Source organism: Xenopus laevis, chromosome 3L (assembly GCF_017654675.1).
Source record: "Xenopus laevis strain J_2021 chromosome 3L, Xenopus_laevis_v10.1, whole genome shotgun sequence".
NCBI classification, from domain to species: Eukaryota; Metazoa; Chordata; class Amphibia; order Anura; family Pipidae; genus Xenopus; species Xenopus laevis.
The window spans coordinates 30,947,974-30,970,628 of NC_054375.1; the positions used below are offsets into that span (position 1 = coordinate 30,947,974).

The 22,655-nt window shown below is 39.2% G+C and overlaps 1 protein-coding gene across 1 annotated transcript in view; it reads right to left on the minus strand.

Moving 5' to 3' along the window:
* Positions 1 to 22,655, minus strand: part of gabra1.L (gamma-aminobutyric acid (GABA) A receptor, alpha 1 L homeolog) — a 96,968-nt gene that overhangs the window by 32,316 nt on the left and 41,997 nt on the right. The window contains exons 5-7 of the mRNA XM_041586082.1: positions 20,906 to 21,126; positions 14,192 to 14,274; positions 4,328 to 4,471 (exon numbers count right to left, since the gene is read on the minus strand). Of these exons, the coding sequence (XP_041442016.1) occupies positions 4,328 to 4,471; positions 14,192 to 14,274; positions 20,906 to 21,126 (448 nt within the window). The remainder of the gene's footprint in view (positions 1 to 4,327; positions 4,472 to 14,191; positions 14,275 to 20,905; positions 21,127 to 22,655) is intronic.

Sequence of the window (22,655 nt, forward strand, 5' to 3'; positions counted from 1 at the left end):
GCTATAATGTAGTGTTCCATTGCTACACTATTGAGCTCTCCAATTAATTTTTGCATTGTATTTTTGGCATCAATTATGATACAGGTATTGGATGTGTTATCCAGAATGCTCGAGACCTGGGGTTTTATATTAGGGATTTTTCCATAATTTGGATTTTCATACCTAGTCTATGAGAAACAGAGGCGTAACTACCGGGGGAGTAGAGGGTACAATTGGGCCAGGGCCCGCACCTCCTCAGGGCCCCCCGGCAGCTCGTGCACCACTGATTCCGGACAGAAAATCGCATACGGAGGGGGATGGGGATTCCCGGCTACATGTCCCGCATCAATTCCCGCCCCCCTCTAGTTACGTTACTGACTAGAAAATCATGTTAACATTAAATAAACCCAATAGGCTGGTTTTGCTTCCAATAAGTGTTAGTTATGCAGTACAGTTGTGGAATCCATTATCTGGAAACCTGTTATCCAGAAAGCTCCAAATTACGGAAAGGCCATCTCCCATAGACTCCATTTTAATCAAATAATTCAAAATTTTTAAAGATGATTTCCTTTTTCTCTGTAATAATAATTTAATACTTTGTACTTGATCCCAACTAAGATATAATGAATCCTTATTGGAGGCAAAACAATCCTATTAGGTTTAATTCATGTTTAAATCATTTTTTAGTAGACTTAAGGTATGGAGATCAAAATTACTGAAAGATCCCTTATTCGGTGGTCCTAGTCATTCAAGATAACAGGTCCCATACCTGTATCTTAGTTTGGATCAAGTACAAAGTACTATTTTATTATTACAGAGAAAAAGGAAATCCTTTTTTAAAGACGGCATTCTCGTAATTCAGGAGTTTTCTGGATAGTGGGTTTCCGGATAACAGATCCCATATCTGTAGTTGTTACTATTTGTTCATTCTCCCTAACTAAATGAACAATTTTACCAGCAATAAGGCAAACCATCCTAGTTTAGCTATTGAATTATACCTTTATTGCCCTCCATATAAAACACTCAGCTGTCAATAGTTGTATAGATTTTCTGTTCACTAAACAACTTAACCAAATGAAAGGAGGGCAAAAAGATAGAAACCAAGGAAATCCAATACCTACATAAGACTGAACCATGACATCCCACTAACAATAATGAATAGGCACTATTTATGTGTACTTTACTTTTTTTTTATTTTTTACAATCTTAAAAATACGGGTGTACATGAAAAGATATGGTGGACGGGAATGGATTTAACTTCCTTGCAAAAATCACCCTGAACAAATATACAAACAACTCTACAAATGCTGCGCATATCATCTAATGACATGCATCCATATTTACCGTACTGCGCATTCTAAATTATTTTGTTTTGTCTTATGGTCCTTAGATATTTTACCTTCATAAATTAACAGAATAAGGCACCATGGGTGCACAATTTCTTATTCTAAATGCAGTAGGTAGTGATGGGCAAATTTATTTGCCAGGCGCGAATTCGCGGCCAATTTGCCAGTTTCACCGGCACTGAAAAAATTGAATTGAAAAATCCAACGTTTTTCCGACACCGGCAACGGTTCCAACGACGGCGCCCATTTAGACGCTGCCCGACAATAAACGGATGCCCATTGATTTTATTGGGTGCCGGCGTCAACTTTGATGCCAGCGCCCATTTTGACGCCGGCATCACAAAATTTTTCACCAGTTTTGCAAATTTCGCAGGAAATTTGCGAAGTTCGTGGCGAACCATCACTAGCAGTAGGCGAAAGTGTGGATATTGAGTTGAGATAACTGTTTTGGTATGTACTTATACATACATTTGCTTAATAAAAGAGGTGAGTGACTGCAGCATGAAAAGCATTACTTGGGGAAAAGCAAAACTAGACTGTTTGAATGCTGAGACCACTGTTACTTGAAATGCTGGGGCCAATGATATTTATATGAAATTCTAGTATAACCGTCCCATATATTTCTGGGTCCATTATGCCATATATTGCTGGAATCACAGTGGCATTCTGGGGCCATTGTACCATGACATACTGGGATAGTAAGAAGCTACCCGTACCTATGCCTATGGTTCCTGGAAATCAATGAACTATTAGACATAACTATAGAGGAAGCAGTCCCCGTGGCTATAGCTGAAAAGAATACCCCACTGGGATCTTTATTTACTGGGATCACTATGCCTATATTTACCAAGGTCACCATGACAATAGTTGCTGGGAATCAGGCTAGCATTAGTTACTAGAGGGCCAAGTTTCTACTAGTTGCTCATGGTTACTATGCCAATAATTATTAAATGTGGAAAAGTTGTTGAGTGTCACTGTGCTTTTAGTTGCTTCTATCTCTATGTCTTTAGATACTGGGAGCCACAATGTAATCAGTAACTAGAGGTCCATGTGCTAATAATTGTTCCATTAGTTTCAGGGCATGATTGTGACATTGTTGTTGAAAGTATACAAGTACAGGTATGGGATCCATTATCTGGAAACCCATTATCAAGAAAGCTCAGAATTACAGAAAAGCTGTCTCCCATAGACTCCATTTTATCCAAATAATTCAAATGTCTCTGTAATAATAAAACAGTAGATTGTACTTAATAAATAATAAAACAGTACATTGTACTTGATCCAAACAAAGATATAGTTAGTCCTTACTTTTTCATCAGGCATAAAAAAGGCAAATAACGACACTGCTGCTTTAAGACACTGCAGGTACAGGCAGTTCTTGGCCTGAAAAATGTGCATTAGAGCATTTTCAGGTTAGTAAGTGTTAGGGAATGTGGCACATGTGTTTTTAGGCATTTCTCCACAAGATGAAATATGGGGTGTTTTCCCACTTGCAAATGACATGCCCTTTAGCCAGAAACATGAAATGGTGGCAGTAAACAGACAGGTAGTGACGGACGAATTTATTCGCCAGGTGCGAATTCGCTGTGAATTCCCGCGGAACGACGCCAGTGAATAAATTTGCAAAACTGTTGCGAAAATTCACCGGTGTCCAAAAAAATTGGACACCGCGTCCGTTTTTTTTGGACGCTGGCGCATTTTCGCTGGCAAATTTTTCATTGTTTCGCAATTTTGCGGGAAATTCACGAATTATCCGGTGAACCGAAACACCCCAAATTCGCCCATCACTACCGACAGGGAACCCCCATGTGTTCAGTCAGTTGACACCTAATTTGTAGGGCAAATGGAAAGTAGGGCTGCAACTTATTAAAGCACAGTTTACAAGAAAGTAGGAAGATGGAAGCAAATGGAATTGCATGTCTCCTAGTTTCGAGTATAAATATAAGAAAAAACAAGTCTCTCATCTGAAATACAAATTATAGAATTATGCTTGGAGAGGCACAATTATCTGATTTATTTAATGACTAGAATATATACTTATGTAACAGCTGCAATGATGTAGCCGCTTAATTTTTCATAAAATGTGACTACCATAGCTATAGAATAATGACAGCATAGGAAGGCTTAGCCTTCTTAAAACGAGACCATCTGTCATATTTATGTACTGTATATGATCCAAAGCTCTCTTATAGAACATGGCATACTAGTAGTCTCTCCAAACCAAAATCGTATCCTCCTTCTCTGGTGATCACTGTGACCAAATATTGAGTTATCAAGTCAAGAAAAATCTACTAGTATTTAAAATACAAGTTGAGGGGTTTTCAATTCCTATTGGATGCAAAGTTATAGCAACATTGCTAATCTAACTGAACTTGAGCAAGTGACAAAGATCAACATGACATGGCACAAACAAATTGCCTCTTTACTTTTAATTGTAAATAACAGAGCTGAGTAGAAACCTGGACTTTTGGATGGCAGTGGATGTGATCTACTTAGAGTCTGCTACTGGATTTGATACTGTACCACACAGAAGGTAAATGATTAAATTAAAGAACATGTGTTTGAACCATAATATTTGTACTTATAGTGGCTGAAGGAGACATTACAAATAATATTGGTAAAAGGACCATTTTCTAATTTGATGTATGTGAGGGTATGCACATATTTTACAAGGTTTGCAGCTATTCAAATGTAAAAATCTATAAAAAAAATCTTTGTAGACACAATATTGACATCTAACTAGTCAATACAGATGGCAGTCTCTTACAATTTATAATCTTGCTTTTTTTTGTTTAAGTCCAGATGTTAGAGAGGGCATTATAATTCAAACTAATTACCTTGAAAAACGATAGCATTGAACAGCAGAAAATCGTTATATTTCTCTTGTTGCATGAGCTACCGTATAGCTGTTAGCTGAAGGGGATATTGCATTAAAGGTAAACAGTCAATAGGGCAATAGTTATTTATGCATTGGGAAAGAATAGAAGAAAATCTGCACAAACCTGTACTCGACTGGACAATTCCAGATGCCACCGTTTGACCAAGAAGGTCATACTGATTCAAACGAGAGCCATCTTCAGCTACTACAACAGACTGAGCTGGTTCCCTGGTCCAAGAATACACCACTTCTGCTCTTGTATAGGCATCTGTTTAAATTGGAAATCCAGGTACATGAACAGTTAGGACATAAAATATGTGAAACTCAAACCTCTTTTAAGTTTCTATGAGCGACCTCCCTCTTAATATTAACATTCATTCCCTTGGTTTTCTACTGAAAACATTAATGGGGTTATGTATTATCATTTTTGCCCAGGTCTAGTAACCCATCAGCAGGTAGCACTTACCGGTCAGACATTAGCTTGTCCAGGAGCACTTAACTGCTCCTGGACAAGCTAATGGCTTTTAATACATATGAAAGTATTGAAAACTCCATAGACTGGAAAGAAAAATGCCACAGAATTTTATTTACATAGGTACATTTTTCATTTACAATTAAGGAGCTGCTCTATTTAGGGCCCGAGAGACAGAGCAAGGGACAGGTCATGGGGACAGGGCCTTGGCCAGGTTAGGAAAGGCCCAATAGAGTTTTTGGTGACAGGTTTTATGGAAAAGGTAGTTCTGTGCTCTGATTGTTTGGGGTGGAATCCCTTATTCAAAGAACAGTAATGATGGGCGAATTTGGGGCATTTCGCTTTGGCAAAAAATTAGCGAAATCCGCAAAAAATTTGCAAAACTGCACCAGTGTCTCGTTTTTGACGCCGGCGTCCGTTTTTGACGCCAAGTCCGTTTTTTTGGATGCAGGCATCGGTTTTTGGCAAATTGCGCTGGTGTCCAGTGGCGAATCACGGGAGTTCACCACAAATTTGCGTTTGGCGAATAAATTCACCCATCACTAAAGAACAGTAAGCAGAATGGTGAGGAAGGAGGCCTTTAACCTTAACAGCTCCTTTGTAAGCAAGCTACAGTGAGTAAGGTCGGTTGCAGTAAGATAGTTTGTAGGAAGTTAGTGGAGTCACAGTTACTGGATTTTTAGCTGGATTGGACTCACGTGGTGGAAGGTTAGGAATTGTGACCAAACTATAGAATGGCTTGTAGGGGACAAAACACAGCTGTTTATTTTGAGCTGAGTACAAAATGACCCCAACTTTTATAAACACAAGGCTGTCAAACTGGCATTAAAATGAGTTATGGCTTTGTGAGTCTGTTTGGTAAAACCTAGGTTATTCATTAATTAAAACATCTTAATCAATTTAAGAAAAATATTATTCCATTGTTGGCTCACAAAAACTCACAAAAACAGGTAAAAATACTTTTTTGTGACCCTTTTTGAGATATACTTGGAGACTCGTTTTGATTTGTTTTTCAGTGCAGCCCTTACACTTTAACTCTCCTGAAATCTTCTCTTTCGATATATATTGATGTTGGCACAAAAAAACACACTTCATACCTTTTCCATGACCTTTTCAGGATGGTTTGTATTGAGCCGTCATAAATCTGCAGCAATAAATCTGTACAATAGGAACCTTTCGAATGGACTCTCTCTCCGATCACGCGTATTGAACATTAGAAATCTATAGCAATGGATTTTTTTTTCTTTTTGGCAGCAATAAACAAATGATCTCTACTTGATGGCCTTTATAGTCTGCATGTACATGCCAAGCACAATCGAGAGCATTTTAAGCAGCAGCTTGTGTGCAAGGTTGAAAGTACTCAATGATTTAGATATGCAATTGATGTACTATAGCAATACAGTATTTGGCATAAAATAGCTATCTTCTACTATAGCTATTGCTATTTAACTTAGAAAAGAATAAGAACTGTTAACACTAGACACTTTTTCAAATCTAGGGCCAACGGGAATACAAATGTACAACTCAGGGAAATTGTAGGCATGCATTTCTCTATTATCTATTTTTCCTCGTTTTGGAACAAAGACTGTAACAGTTCTTAGCTCACTATCTAACCATCATTGTGCTATGATACTGCTCTGCTAGAGCCTCCATTATGTTGCTATAGTAACTTGCCATTAAGAGTACTGTTTGCACACATTTTTGACACAGTCTCACAGGTGATCCAAAGGATTTGCAAGCAAGCCGCATGAAGGTTTGACACTAGGAATAATTTTGAAGCTACACTCAAGAGAATCCTTTATGCAAGAAAATTGTCTATACTTTATCTACCCTAATTGCCCCAAGCACGACAATAATATATATATATTATTTTTTAAGCAATGCTAAAGGAAAGGTAGTCAGCTTTTTTTTTTTAAGAGAAAAGGAGAAAAAATCTGTGCAACATTTTTTCGGTAATTTCTGTTATACTTGTCTTTTTTATATTTAGGGTTTAAGGTGCGAACTGTTCGCCGGCGAACTAGTTCGCGCGACTGTTCGTGTCCGCCGCAAGTTCGCGAACGTCGCGCGACGTTCGCCAATAGGCGTTCGCGTCAAAATCGTTCGACCATTCGACCATTCGATCGCTAAAATCGAACGATTTTCGTTTGATTCTAACGAAAATCGTTCGATCGAACGATTAAAATCCTTCGATCGTTCGAATCGAACGATTTTCGGATGTTCGAAGTTCGCGAACAGTTCGCGAACTGTTCGCATTTTTTGCCGGTGTTTGCGAACGGCGTTCGCGAACACATACTCGGCGGTTCGCTACATCCCTATTTAAGACCCACTTCTTCCCACCCAAAATCCGTGTTTCTGGTCCGGGAGAGCTAAATTTTTTAATTCCAAAGTCATTTGATGATATAACTATCTTCTGAGCAGGCCCAGATTTATGGCAAGGCATGCCGCCAAGCCACAATTTAATATTATCGAAAGCACTGGGGGGTGCACCACTGCAGACCTAATCCCCAGTGCCACAATGGGTGTGCATGAGCCACAAGGGGGGGCACGCTCATGGGGAAGCTTCTGGCTTAGGGTCAGCCCAAGTAGAAATTCGGGCCTGCTCCTGAGGTGATATTAACAGTTTAAGGGGTTTGGAGGGTGGGTTGTGTCGAAGTTCTGCCTGGGGTCCATAATTGCGTTTACACAGGAGGCTGTGATCTACGGAGTCCTTTACCATGATGATAATCATAGGGAGGGCATGGTGGACCCTTATCTTGGGGGGACAGGGTGGTGGGTCCTTAGCTGGGAGGACTGGGCTGTGGGCCCTTAGCTTGGGTTTTCCAGTGGCCCCACGTCCCCCAGCCTGACACTATGTAGCTAATATGTTCCAGAAATCCCAATAGTGTGTTCCTAAGTTCTTTGAGCTACAAATATGATAACCTTGAAATGTCAAGGAACATGCTTTGGGCAACATGGTGGTGCAGCGATTAACACTGCTTCCTTGCAGTATTGGCATCCTGATTGCAAATGCAATACCAACACTAGAGCTCATTTACAATCCTGGGGGGCAAAAGAGGATCACAGAGGCTTGCAGTTATTTTCACATTGCCCCATGTAATAGGCAAAGTACAAAAAAACAGGCGATTGTGTCCATTTTTTGCACTATGCACACCATGTGTGGCACTGGAAATGCCTGTAGGAAGTTTGTATGTTTTATCATTGTTTTAGTTTTAATAATCATTTAATTGTAACAATCCATTGGTTTATTATTCATTAGATTTACTTATACTTTATTTATACTTTAAATGTACACTTAGGGGCAGATTTATCAAAGGTCGAAATTCAAAGTTCAAAAAACTTTGAATTCAAAAAGACCAACCGAATGGTGGTCGAAGTTTTTTGGGGTCGAAGTGGGCCTACTTCGAATCGTACGATCTACTTTGATTTAAAGTTTTTTTAACTTCAACCTGCGATCTCCCAAACTCCCCCAATTGCCTCCATATGAGTTCTATGAGGTTCCCGTCATAGGCTAATACAGCACTTCGGAAGCTTTTAGGTTGCGAATGGTCGAAGTCGAAGTTTTAAAGAGACAGTACTTCAAAAAAATTAGACCTTCAAATTACGAAGTTTTTTTCAACTTCGAATCGAAGTTGGACTATTCGATGGTCGAAGTACCCAAAAACGACTTTGAAATTCGAAGTTTTTAACGTCATACCTTCACTTCCAAACTTTGATAAATCTGCCCCCTTATTGGTGTGGATTATTGTTCTGCTTTCTCGAAAGAACTGTAACCCTTGTAGGAGGTGTGAATACTTTTATTAATATTGTATCAAATCTTACAGTAGTTGGTATGTTCTTCACACATGTTCTCCATATTATGTAATATAATATATGTCTTGGTAAAATGGAACGTAGTGGATATAATAGGCTCTTCCATTATAAGCTCCATTAGGGCATGAACTAATGTCAATAATATCTCATTTCTGTAAGACATATATGTTTAACATAAACAATGGAGAAACCTAGATTAGGATGGTTAATCGAAGGAAATGCTGTAGCAATAAGCACTGTGTTGTTAAAGGCAACAATGTGATGTTTTAACTGGTTGAGTGGGACCAATTTTCATTTGAATTGCTATCGCTGGAAGTTCTTGTACAACAGTGATGTATCTTATATTAGATTTATATAATGATGCTAATGAAATACTTCACAGGGAGTATCAGGTGAGGGCTTTAAAGGAAAAATTGCTTTCCGCACAAAAAAGAGTGCAGATTTATTTATATATATATATATATATATATATATATATATATATATATATATATATATATATATATATATATATATATATATATATATATATATATTTATATATATATATATATATATATATATATATATATATATATATTTATTTTATTTTATTTTATTTTTTTCCTGAAATGTGATGATGCATTTAATTTGTTTACAGCATTCACAAATATTGATTGCATTTTTGATGCATCTGCCGCACTAGATGCACAGACCACATCATTTTAGTGCAATAAAAGATTGTGTGCCAGGGACTTGCTCCGTCTGTATGAAGAAGAAGAAGATATACAGGGTGTAGGAAGGGTCACATGATAACGTGTATTGGCATTGAAGTTCTAAGTATAGCAAGTCAACAGCATGCTGCTGTCTGATGTGTAACGTTGTTTGCTACAAACCCCACACAAATGTGCATATTTTATTACATTATTATAACTACACCGGTTTGTATGCAGACTTCTCCCTACTAAAGAGCTTCCTGGATGTTGGCTAGTTTCTTATGTGTGATTAAACTGACTGTGCAGGTGCCTTTCTATGAACGCCATTGCCATCTAGCCATGTACTCAACGTGGGAACAAAGAGGTCATACATACATAAAGATGAAGTTCACTTTTGAGTTGACTTTTAGTATGTTATACAATTGCCAATTCTAAGCAACCTTTGAATTGGCTTCCATTTTGTATTATTTCTAGTTTTTTAATTATTTGCCTTCTTCTGACTCTTTCCAGCTTTCAAATGGGGGTCACTGACCCCATCTAAAAAATGCTCTGTAAGGCTACATACACACCTATTGTTAATGCTACTTATATTACTCATTTGTTATTCCAGCCCTGAAATTGCAACCCAGAGAGCTGCTGGATAAATTGCTAAATATCTCATAAAACACAAATAATAAAAAAAAATGAATTGCAAATTGTCTGAGAATTTTACTCTCTACATTATACTACTAAAGTTAATTTAAGTGTGAACAACCCCTTTAACCTCCTTTGATTATTTATACACAAGTAGCAAACTTAAAACCATGTATTACTTTATCCCCTAAGTTTGCCCAAGTGCAGTAACCTATAGCAACCAAGACAAGACGTTAGTTACCAGTAAATGCTACTTGCTGATTGGTTGCTACAAATGGCCAGACCTCTAGCAAACTTTAAACATTTAATTGCTTTTCTCATTATTGTATGGCTAAATGCATATGGACACCTGCTTGTTTAACATCTAATTCCAAAACTATTATTAATAATATCTTGGTCCGGTCTTTGCCTCTACTTTCTGGGAAGGCTTTCCGTTAGATATTGTAATATTGCTGATTGGATTTGCTTCCATTCTTCTGCAAGAGGTTGGGCACTGATGTTTGGCTCACATGGGCACCCCAATTCACCAAACAAGAGTAAAGCCAAACAAACATAATTTACTTCACTTATTAACTCCTTTTCTAAAAAACCAGCACAACTTTTTCCACCTTTCACACTCTCCTTTCCCCTTCTCCACCCCCTCCGTGCACATCTGTCTTTGCTCAAGATATTGCTGAGCACTTCAAAACAAAATTGACAAGGGACATTACACTACTCAAACCCCCTAGACTTCCACCACCCTCCCTCCACACTCCCCAGTCTCTCCTGTGCTCCTTCACCCCTGTCACTGATGAGGAAGTCTCAAAGTTTTTGGCCTCTTCTCACCTTACCACCTGCCCGCTTGATCCAATTCCTTCAAAACTTCTCCACAATACCAATCCTTGTCTAATCAAAGCCTTAACTCACCTATTTAATCTCTCGCTCTCAACTGGACTGTTTCCTTCTCAACTAAAAAATGCCCCATTCTGAAAAAACCCTCTCTTGATCCCTCCAATCTTGACAACCTCTGACCTATCTCTCAGCTACCTTTCATCTCTAAACTACTTGAGACACAGCCCTGTCCTGGTTCTCTTCTTACATCACCAATCATTCCTTCAGTTTCTCCTACAATGGAGTAGCATCTTCTCCCCTACCTCTTTCTGTTGGGGTTCCTCAAGGCTCTGTCCTGGGACCATTACTATTCTCCCTCTATACTTCCTCCCTCTGCAAATTAATCAGCTCTTATGGTTTCCACTACCACCTCTATACTGACAATACTCAGATCTATCTCTCATCTCCTGATCTCAACCCAGAACTCCTAAGTAGTGTCTCCTTCTGCCTTTCCGTTATCTCTACCTGGATGTCGCAACGCTACCTTAAATTAAACCTATCTAGAACTGAAATGGTTCAACTAACACCAGTAACATCCCGGAAGTATCTTTCATAGCAACAATTCCACTATCACCCCCTCTCCCCAGGCCCGGTGCCTTGGGGTTTTCCTAGATTCTGCCCTGTCATTCACTCCTCATATCCAGTCACTTATTAAATCATGTCACTTCCACCTAAGGAACATATCCAAAATAAGATAATTTATCACCCAAGATGCTGCCAAAATTCTTATTCACTCTCTTTCGTCATATCATGTCTAGACTACTGTAACTCTCTTTTAATTGGCCTTCCCCTCCAGAGACTGTCACCTCTCCAGTCCATAATGAACACTGCTGCGAGGCTCATACACCTCAGCAACTGCTGATTCTGTCAATCCCTGCACTGGCTTCCACTACCTCTCAGAATTAAATTCAAATTAATGACCCTGACATTCAAAGCACTTCATAACTCTGCCCCACCCTACATCTCTGAACTCATCTCTATATACTCACCCAACCTCTTACTACGCTCCTCTACTGACCTGCTATTCAACTCTTCTCTCGTTACCTCCTCACATGCTCGCATTCAAGACTTTGCAAGGGCTGCACCCCTCCTCTTAAAATCTCTTAAAACGCGCTTCTTTCGAGAAGCCTACCCTCACTCTGCTTAACTACCAAACGCAACACCACATACAGTACCACATTTCTCACCCACTTAATTCGATCTTGCCCACTCCCACACCTTGTGTATTACTCCCTTCCCTTTAGAGTGTAAGCTCTTTCTGCATTGGGCCTTCCTCACCTTTTGTACCGGTATTGATTGTGACTCCATATGTTCTATGTATAGAATTCATGTGATTTAGTTGTATAATCACATTTACTTTACACCACTACGCAATATGTTGGCACTATATAAATACATGTTAATAATAATAATAATAATAAAGAATCTTCCCCAAACTCTTGCCAAAATATAGCACAGGATTTTCAAGAATGCCAATGTACTAGCACCCATGTAACAAAATATGGGTGTGGCTTAAATACCCAATTTCAATAATAGGAGTGTCTAGATACCTTTAGCTATATAGTGTTCACATCATTTAAAAACCTGAAATGCACTAGAAAACTGTAAACAAATTATTTTCTTAAAAGGTGGATGTTAAAGAACAGCTTCATCCATATGTAAAAAAATGCCCATAGTCTTGACACTAGTCATAAAGCTATATGTATAAGGAGTTTAGCAGCCATATGACATTTAAATATTGCCAAATCTTTCTGTACATCTGTCCTGTCTAACTTCCTATTCATTGACTGAATGTTCTAACTGGTGCAAGAAAGTACCAGTAGCCTTGCAGCATTAGGTTTAAAGGGGTTTGCTTTTTATTATTTAAGAGTTATTTAGATTTGTATTCAGCAGCTCTCCGCTTTGCAGTTTCTGCAATCTGGTTGCTATGGTCCAAATTAACCTAGAAACCAACCACTGATTTGAATAAGAGACTGGAATATGAATAGGAGATGGTCTAGATAGAAAGGTGAGTAATAAAAAGTAGTAATAACAATTCAATTTTAGCCTTGTTTTTAGATGGGGTCAGTGAGCCCCATTTAAAAGCTGGAAAAAGTCCGAAGAAGAAGGCAATTCAAAAACTATATAAAAAAAAGAAGATATGAAGGCCAATTGAAAAGTTGCTTTGAATTAGCCATTCTATAACATGCTAAAAGTTAACTGAAAGGTGAACCACCCCTTAAAGGAGAACTAAACCCAAAAAATGTATATGGCTAAAATGCCATATTTTATATACTGAACTTATTGCATCAGCCTAAATGTCATCTTCTCAAAAGCAGCAATCACCCAGGGGGTCACCATCTTGGGAAAATGTCTGAGACACTCACATGCTCAGTGGGCTCTGAGCAGCTGTTGAGAAGCTAAGCTTAGGGGTCGTCGCAAATGATCAAGCAAAAAATAAGGTTGACCTGTAATATAAGCTGATGCTACAGGGCTGATTATTAAATGCTAATTGCACTGGTTTCTGTGCTGCCATGTAGTAATTATCTGTATTAATTACTAATCAGATTATATTATATTGTGACATGTCTATTCTATGTGTACTGTATATTGTGAGTGGGTCCCTAAGCTCAGTAAGTGATAGCAGCACAGAGCATGTGCAGTGAATCAGCAGAAAAGAAAATGGGGAGCTACTGGGGCATCTTTGGAGACACAGATCTTTACTCCTAAAGGGCTGTGGTTGCCTTGAGCCGGTACAGAAGCCCAAAACATAATGTACAACATTTCTAGCCTACTTCTTTATTTAAGCTTTAGTTCTCCTTTATGTAGCTATCCCCCATTTAATGCCTGTAGAGTGCAACAGAGCTCTAAGTGAAATTGTTGCTAGCCTGACAGTCCATGTTCTTGAATGCAGCTTCAGCTGGGGCTCCCAGGGGGTACCAAGAGTATCTATTCTAATCTTTTTCTTTTTCAAGGGCATCCTTTTAATGTGAAAAGAATTGCACTAATTTTCTATCATTCCCTTTGACTTCTGTTTCTAATAATATAGCCAAGCGATGGTCTGTCTCTGCATTGTGAAACACATTATACTCCTTTCTAATTAATCCTTTATACTCTTCTGGGAAAGGGTGGGTCACATATTTCAGTTCAGATATTAAAAATAGCGGAACTCTCGAATCAATCACGCCGCCTTGATAGATTAAGGACGCTGAATTTGAGAAAGAAATCTGAGGTTTACCACAATGGTAACATTTCCACTAACAACCTGCCGATTAATCTGAATCTTTCATTAGCCAAGGCAAAAAAAAACACATTTAACTCTCTAACTGTCGGCCAGGTAAAATCTTTGTTGCTGACAGTTACATAGTGCCAGTAGATTGTTGCATTTTCAGGTTCTATATTATTCTACTTGGATGTGCATTTCCCAAAGGGGATTAACCAACAGAATGAATGGTTTAAATTCCCCAGTAAGGAACGTCGATAAACCGATGAAGTGCATTTTGTTTTTTATTTTAATATTAAAACTTACAGCTTCCAAATTTCAAGGGACAAGCATGTGCATCCATTGGAAAATCTTCTAAATGCATGGGACACTCTGCTCGTACAGTCAGCCTATTAAAGAAAGGAAGAAAGGATGTATTAAACAATTAATTTTTGTTTAATGCAAAGAAATATAACTAATGTAAATAATGTTTGCTCTGGACTAGGCTAGAGAACGCTCCTTATGATTGTTCCCTGGGTGTTTATTGAACTTGGTGAACTTAAACCTGTTATGATATTACCCCATTAGTACAGGTATGGGATCCATAATCCGGAAATCCATTATCCAGAAAGCTCCGAATTACAGGAAGGTCATCTCTCATACACTCCATTATAATTCAAAATGTTGAAACATATTTCCTTTTTTCTCTCTAACAATAAAACAGTACAGGTATGGGACCTATTATCTAGAATGCTCGGGACCTGGGGCTTTCCAGATAATGGGTCTTTCCGTAATTTGCATCTTCATACCTTAAGTCTACTAGAAAATCATGTAAACATTAAATAAACCCAATAGGCTGGTTTTAATTTAATTATATCTTCGTTGGGATCGAGTACAAGGTACTGTTTTATTACTATAGAGTCTAAGGGAGACAGCCTTTCCGTAATTTGGAACTTTCTGGATAACGGGTTTCCGGATAACGGATCCCACACCTGTACTTTGTACTTGATCCCAGCTAAGGTAAAATGCTTCATTATTGGAGGCAAAGAACCCTACTGGACACTTAGGGGCACATTTACTTAGCTCGAGTGAAGGATTAGAATGAAAAATACTTCGAAGTATTTTTTTGGCTACTTCGACCTTCGACTCCGACTTCGACTCGAACGATTCAAACTAAAAATCATTCGACTATTCGACCATTCGATCGTCGAAGTACTGTCTCTTTAAAAAAAACTTCAACCACCTACTTCGCCACCTAAAACCTATCGAGCACCAATGTTAGCCTATGGGGAAGGTCCCCATAGGCTTTCTAGGCAATTTGGGATCGAAAGAAAATCGTTCTATGGATGGATTAAAATCCTTTGAATCGTTTGATTTGAAGGATTTAATCGTTTGATCGACCGATTTTTCCTTCGATTGTTCGATCGAAGGAATTGTGCTTAATCCTTTGACTTCGATATTCAAAGTCGATGGATTTAACTTCGAGGGTCGAATATTGAGGGTTAATTAACCCTCGATATTTGACCAATAGTAAATGTGCCCCTAAATGTTTACATATTTTTTTCAGCAAACTAAAAGTATTGAGATCCAAATTACAGAAAGACCCCTTATCCAGAAAACCCCAGGTCCTCAGCATTCTGGATAACAGGTCCCATACCTGTATAGGTAAAAGATATACAGAATGAATTCCAAGTCCAATTTAGGGGATGGCTTTTTAGTGGCATGCTTCACACGAAAAAAAATGAAATATAACAAATACCCATGTGCCACTGATTAGACCTAAAAATAAAGTGGATAGTACAGGTGTGGATCCATTATCTGGATACCCATTATTCAGAATTATGGAAAGGCCATCTTCCATTGGTTTCATTTTATCCAAATATTGAACACTTGTTTCCTTTTTCTCTGTATTAATAAAACTGTACATTGCACATGATCCAAACTAAAATATCAGCAGAACTCGTCTATTGGGTTCATTTAGGTTTACATGATTTTCTAGTAGACTTAAGGTATGAAGATCCAAAGTACGGAAAGATCCATTATTCGGAACACCCCAGGTCCTGAGCATTCTGGATAACAGGTCCCATACCTGTATAAGGAATGCAATGTTGTTCTCTAACCCAGGGGCAATGTGAAAAGCACCCTTGTCTTTGCAGGGTGCAAGATTTGGTTGGCATTAAGGGGCAGCTTTTTTGTGTCTAAAATAGAACACAATGGCTACTTTCTCTGAATATAGTGCTTCCTGCATTTGGCAGCAATGCATTCAGAGGGAGACACTGCCCTATGATCAATTTGTAATAAGGAGCAAAGTGTAAAGCTTAGCCTGCAAAGACTATTACCCACTCACAAATGCTCTGTGCATGAGCCCTGTGGGTGCAGTTTTGCTCCCCTTTGTGATCTTGCACTTGTACAACTTGTGTATAATGTTGTCCAGTAACATGAGCAGCTTATTTTCCCCATATGAATTGGGCAGCAGCTTAAAGTGTGTTGCTTTAGTGCAGTGAATTGGTGCACCAGTGCACACCTTAAATTCTATTTAAAAAATTGCATTGTACAAAAGGAGATGAAAATGATTTACAACTAAGGAATAATTTAAAGTCAAGGGGCAAAACACCCTTCTGTGTTCACTTTGCCCCTAAACTCCTGAGGGCTGCAGTTGAGATCATGCAAAAGTGACTGCTGTCCTTGTGAAAACAGACACCAAAGCAGCTCCTTGCGTTTGCATGTTTTGGCACCAAGCGCCATTGAGCTTACCCTGTCTGTTCAGATGAATGGCAACAGTGCACTGACTAACACATTGGAACTTTGAGGAAATCCTGTTTTACCGCCACCATCAAGGATGCAGTTTGCAAATTTTTTTACCCACAATGCAGCATTTGGGTAATATTGGCGAGTCAAAATATGCAAGGAGAAGCTTTTGACATAGTACCTTTATAGGGATTCTGTCACGGGAAAACATGTTATTTCCAAAACGAATCAGTTAATAGTGCTGTCCCAGCAGAATTCTGCATGGAAATCCATTTTTTAAAAGCGCAAACAAATTTTTTTTATATTTAATTTTGAGACCCAATAAGTGGCTAGACATGTTGCTAGTTTCCCAGGTTCCCCCAGTCATGTGACTTGTGCTCTGATAAGCATACAGTGGTGTGAAAAACTATTTGCCCCCTTCCTGATTTCTTATTCTTTTGCATGTTTGTCACACAAAATGTTTCTGATCATCAAACACATTTAACTATTAGTCAAAGATAACACAAGTAAACACAAAATGCAGTTTTTAAATGAGGGTTTTTATTATTTAGGGAGAAAAGAAATCCAAACCTGTGTGAAAAAGTAATTGCCCCCTGAACCTAATAACTGGTTGGGCCACCCTTAGCATCAATAACTGCAATCAAGCGTTTGCGATAACTTGCAACGAGTCTTTTACAGCGCTCTGGAGGAATTTTGGCCCATTCATCTTTGCAGAATTGTTGTATTTCAGCTTTATTTGAGGGTTTTCTAGCATGAACCGCCTTTTTAAGTTCATGCCACAACATCTCAATAGGATTAAGGTCAGGACTTTGACTAGGCCACTCCAAAGTCTTCATTTTGTTTTTCTTCAGCCATTCAGAGGTGGATTTGCTGGTGTGTTTTGGGTCATTGTCCTGCTGCAGCACCCAAGATCGCTTCAGCTTGAGTTGACGAACAGATGGCCGGACATTCTACTTCAGGATTTTTTGGTAGACAGTAGAATTCATGGTTCCATCTATCACAGCAAGTCTTCCAGGTCCTGAAGCAGCAAAACAACCCCAGACCATCACACTACCACCACCATATTTTACTGTTGGTATGATGTTCTTTTTCTGAAATGCTGTGTTACTTTTACGCCAGATGTAACGGGACGCGCACCTTCCAAAAAGTCCAACTTTTGTCTCGTCGGTCCACAAGGTATTTTCCCAAAAGTCTTGGCAATCATTGAGATGTTTTTTAGCAAAATTGAGACGAGCCTTAATGTTCTTTTTCCTTAAAAGTGGTTTGCGCCTTGGAAATCTGCCATGCAGGCCGTTTTTGCCCAGTCTCTTTCTTATGGTGGAGTCGTGAACACTGACCTTAATTGAGGCAAGTGAGGCCTGCAGTTCTTTAGATGTTGTCCTGGGGTCTTTTGTGGCCTCTCGGATGAGTTGTCTCTGCGCTCTTGGGGTAATTTTGGTCGGCCGGCCACTCCTGGGAAGGTTCACCACTGTTCCATGTTTTTGCCATTTGTGGATAATGGCTCTCACTGTGGTTCGCTGGAGTCCCAAAGCTTTAGAAATGGCTTTATAACCTTTGAAATTGAACTCAGGTGTGATAAACCACAGTTAAGTTATTTTTTAACAAGGGGGGCAATCACTTTTTCACACAGGCCCATGTAGATTTGGAGTTTTTTTTCTCCCTTAATAACGTAAACCTTCATTTAAAAACTGCATTTTGTGTTCAATTATGTTATCTTTGACTAATAGTTAACGGTTTTTGATGAGCAGAAACATTTAAGTGTGACAAACATGCAAAAGAATAAGAAATCAAGAAGGGGGCAAATAGTTTTTCACACCACTGTAAATCTTTCTTTACTGCTGCACGTTGGATGTAATATCACCCCCCCCTTCTTGCCCCCCAGCAGCCCATCAACAGAACAATGGAAATACAACAAGATAACAGCTCCCTGACACAAGTTAACAGTTAACAGCTCCCTGGTACATATAAGAAAAGCACTCAATAGTAAAAATCCAAGTTCCACACTGACTCCTTCAGTTACATTGAGTTGGAAAAACAATAGCTTAACTGAAACCAATTCCATCATGAAGTGCTGGCTCTTTCTGAAAGCACAGGATTACATGAAATGTTCAGAGATGGCTGCCTACACACCAATATTACAACTAAAAAAATCACTTGTTTGTTCAGGAATAAACATTTTTATGGTAGAGTGAATTATTTGCAGTCTAAACTGTGTTGTTTTAAAATAAATCATGACAAACTCCCTTTAATGAATGGTGTCAATTCTCACAATGATGGATGTAATTTTATAAGCGGACTCTATTAGCGTGCACCTCTGGTGGGTGAAAACTAGTGATGGCCGAATAAATTGGCCTGGCGTGCATTCGCGGCGAATTTTCCGACGCCCATTGACTTTAACGCCGGCGTCAAAATTGATGTGAGCGACTTTTTGGATGTGCATCCAAAATTGACACAGTGTCAATTTTCATGTTTCGAGATTTATTTGTGAATTTTTCGTCGAAGCAAAATGGGAGAAATTCACCCATCACTAGGGAAAACATTTTTGGGTGAAAGGTGCCCTTTAACTGCCTGACTCAACCAGCCAAATAGTGTAATGTTTGCTGCTAGCATGCATAACACTGGTTAGAATACTAAAATATTCTTTGTAATTATATATAATAAACAATAATTTAACAGCTATGGTTTTAAAGACGCTAACAGCTACAGTTAAAAAAAAGGCTAACATAACAGTTATTCTTAACTGAGCGATTTCAAGACTATTCGGGCTGTTTCCTTGCTATTCTAAAAGCTAATAGGCTATTACTTTGAAGATACGCAAAAAGGCTTATAAAACATTGATCTTGCAGTAATCAACACAAAATGGTTTCATTGTTCCATATACAATTATGAATTCGTTCCTGAATTATCTTGTGATGTCTTTGGGATTTGATCAATATTTAGGCAATCTGGCAAGCAAGACAGGGTGGATTAACACATTTACTGAATTTATAACCTTTATAACACTTGTCTCATTGCATTCTCTATAGAAAAGCAAAACTCATATGATTATTATAATACAATCCGTTCTAATCAGCTTTTTATGCTGTAACATATGTCCCCAAATATCTATAATCCAGAATGCCTGGGGGCTGGGTTTTCATTATAATGTGCCTGTCTACAACATTTCCATGACACATAAGAGAATATAAAAACTGTACCTGGTGGTCTAGTGGGAGGGGTCTGCAGGGATGCCCTCCACGCGCTCCTCTGGGCCGCAAAAGGTTAATGGTTAGGGCGCGCATGTTGCGCCACTTCCTGATTTATTTGCACATGCATGCCGGCGTGTGACGTCAGTGGCGTGAAATTTAAAAGTATTTAAAGGCACAGTTTGGATTTTCACATTGCCCGTTATAGGAGTTTGTTCCTGGTGCTTACTGAGCTTTGTGCTAACCTGCTATTCTGATTCCTGTGTTGACCCCTGCCTGGCTATTTGACGATCCTGACTTCTGAACAGGGCTGGAACTAGGGGTAGGCAGAGTAGGCACGTGCCTAGGGCGCAAAGCTGGGGGGGGCGTCAGGCACGTACCTGCTCTGTCGCCTACCCCATGTGCGGTCCTCTCACTCCCCGTCTTCCTGCACGCCGATTGATTCTTCTGCACATGTGCACACGCCGATCGACGCTTCTGCGCATGCGCGCCGGCGTTAACACGTGCAAGTGCGCCAGCATCAACTTGCGCATGAGCACACACAGCCGACGCAGGGTCGGCCCAGGTTGCCTAGGGCGCCCACCCAGTGTGGCCCGGCTCTGCTTCTGAATCCTGACCCTTGCCTGATTACCGACTTTGATTCTGCTTAACCCCTCTGATTGACTTCCTGGTTTGACCCTTGCCTGCCTGACTATGTTTATTCTCTGCCTGCCCCAACCCGGCCTGATCTGACTACTCTATTGCCTAACACCTTGTACCACAACCTTCTGCCCAAAGACTTTGCTTTACAGTTGTGCCCCTCTGCCTGTCTAGAACCCCTCGCCTTGCACCTCTCGTTTTAAGACCTGGCGGTATCTGAGTAGCCGAGGGCTCTTCCTGAGGCCAAAGGCAGGTGCTACAGGCAGTCCAGGGTGCTTGGCATCGGTTCTAGATTTAGGGTGCCAACCGTTACAGAAAAGCTCTTATATTCTTATATTTCTTAAATCAGCATTAGGTTTTTATACACATAACATAAGCCAAATGCTGTGGCGTACACAATGCATTACTTTTGTTTTGTACAAATATTTGTGTTTATAGAACTATATTGGACCATTTAAAGTCTACTTACCGCATGGTATATAAAAGAGTTCCATCCTCTGTTATCCGTAGCAGTTTGTTTGGCATGGTCATGTTGTGCGCCACAGATTTTTTCCCATTGTGAAAAAAAGTGTCCGGTGTCCATATTTTACTGGCCATTAAGTTGTTAAGGCGGAGAACAGTCATGGGGCCCTTGAACCTCAATCTTTCATCCCTCCATCCTTGACGAAAAAATACATCGATTGTATATTCCTAAGGGACAACCAAGCGGATTAAAAGACAAGACTGAATGTATGCCTGTTTTCACAATTTAGTTTTTGTCCACGTAAAACGTTTTAACTTCTAGTTGTTATAAAAAGAAGGCAAATATTACCATGTTAATTAGATTTTAGTTGGGATCAAGTACAAGGAACTGTTTTATTATAACAGAGCAAAAGGGAATAATGTTTAAAAAAGGTGAATTATTTTGATAAAATGGAGTCAGTGGGAGAAGGCCTTCCCATAATTTTTCTGGATAACTTGTTCCAAGAAGGCCAATAATTAACCTACCCATCTTTGGGTTAACCTTTTATCTTTAAAAAGTTGCAATACTTATTCTGAAATAGGTCAAAAACAGGAACTATACAGTAAATGATATATCCCCTACTGAGGATACTGGAAATCACTGAGGCGTTTTGTAAATATATAAAACCATATAATGCCAAGTAACTCCAAGTGTGGCCTCCTATTAAACTGTGAGAGCTTTGCTTACTTGAGGGCATCAGATGCAGCTAAGCATTACAACAATCGTATGCTTCTTTGGTAACATCAGCCAAACAGTAATGTTTGTGCACAGTAATCGCTTAATGCCAACTTGTGCAGAAAGACTATTATGATACAAGTTCTGAATCCCATTGAAAGAGATTCCCCTGCAAGCCCTTGGATGGATTCTGTTCTCAAGCTAGCCTTGGTTACTACTACCCTGGTTTTGAGGACAGAGCCACCAGTGTGACTGTAAGAACAGTTCTTTATTTTTCTGTTTTGTGGAGCGATATCTTTCTGCTTTCCCACGTGTAACTCCCTTTTTACAAGTCTATAAAAACTCTGTGATTCCTTTGTTCAGGGTTCTGACTCTTTTTAAGTTCTGAATTCAAGGAGTTTCTGCCCAATAAACTTTTTATTTCACCTCAATTCGTCTCTGGTTCTTAAAATTCCACAGCACAGTGATGCATGATCATGATGTGTTCCGGCACCTATGTGATTAATGTACAGTGCTGGGCATAGGCTGCAGTCATGCATCAACACAACATTTCCTGAACCCTTAAGCCACTTTGGAAATACTATGTGCAACATCTTCCCCACACATGTCACTGAAGACATTTGTTGATCTACATGCGCCATGGTGGAATGCTGCAGGCCAGTTTAAGTGGTGCTTAGTCATCATGTGAAAGTCACTTTTCTGGCCTCAGTCTAAGAGCTCAATGAATAATTCAAGCAGAAATAAATTGGACCGATGGTCATGTTTCTCAGCATCTCTTAAAAAGTAGTTTCTGTAACTCCAATATTTTGAACTTAAAAGCCTGATACTACCATTTGATGCTGACATGGGCACTTACAAATTGCTCCAGTTTTCCATGAGTGAAGTCACAGCAAATATAGCGCTCCAGGTGGTGAAAAGACCTAATGAATCGTATAGGAATTTATAAGCCCCTATTCTGTTAACAGTTGTATTTTAAAATTGCATAGTAACTTCTTTAAATCTTTCAACCTCTCTGCCCCCCGTACAGTAATCTTCCTTACTT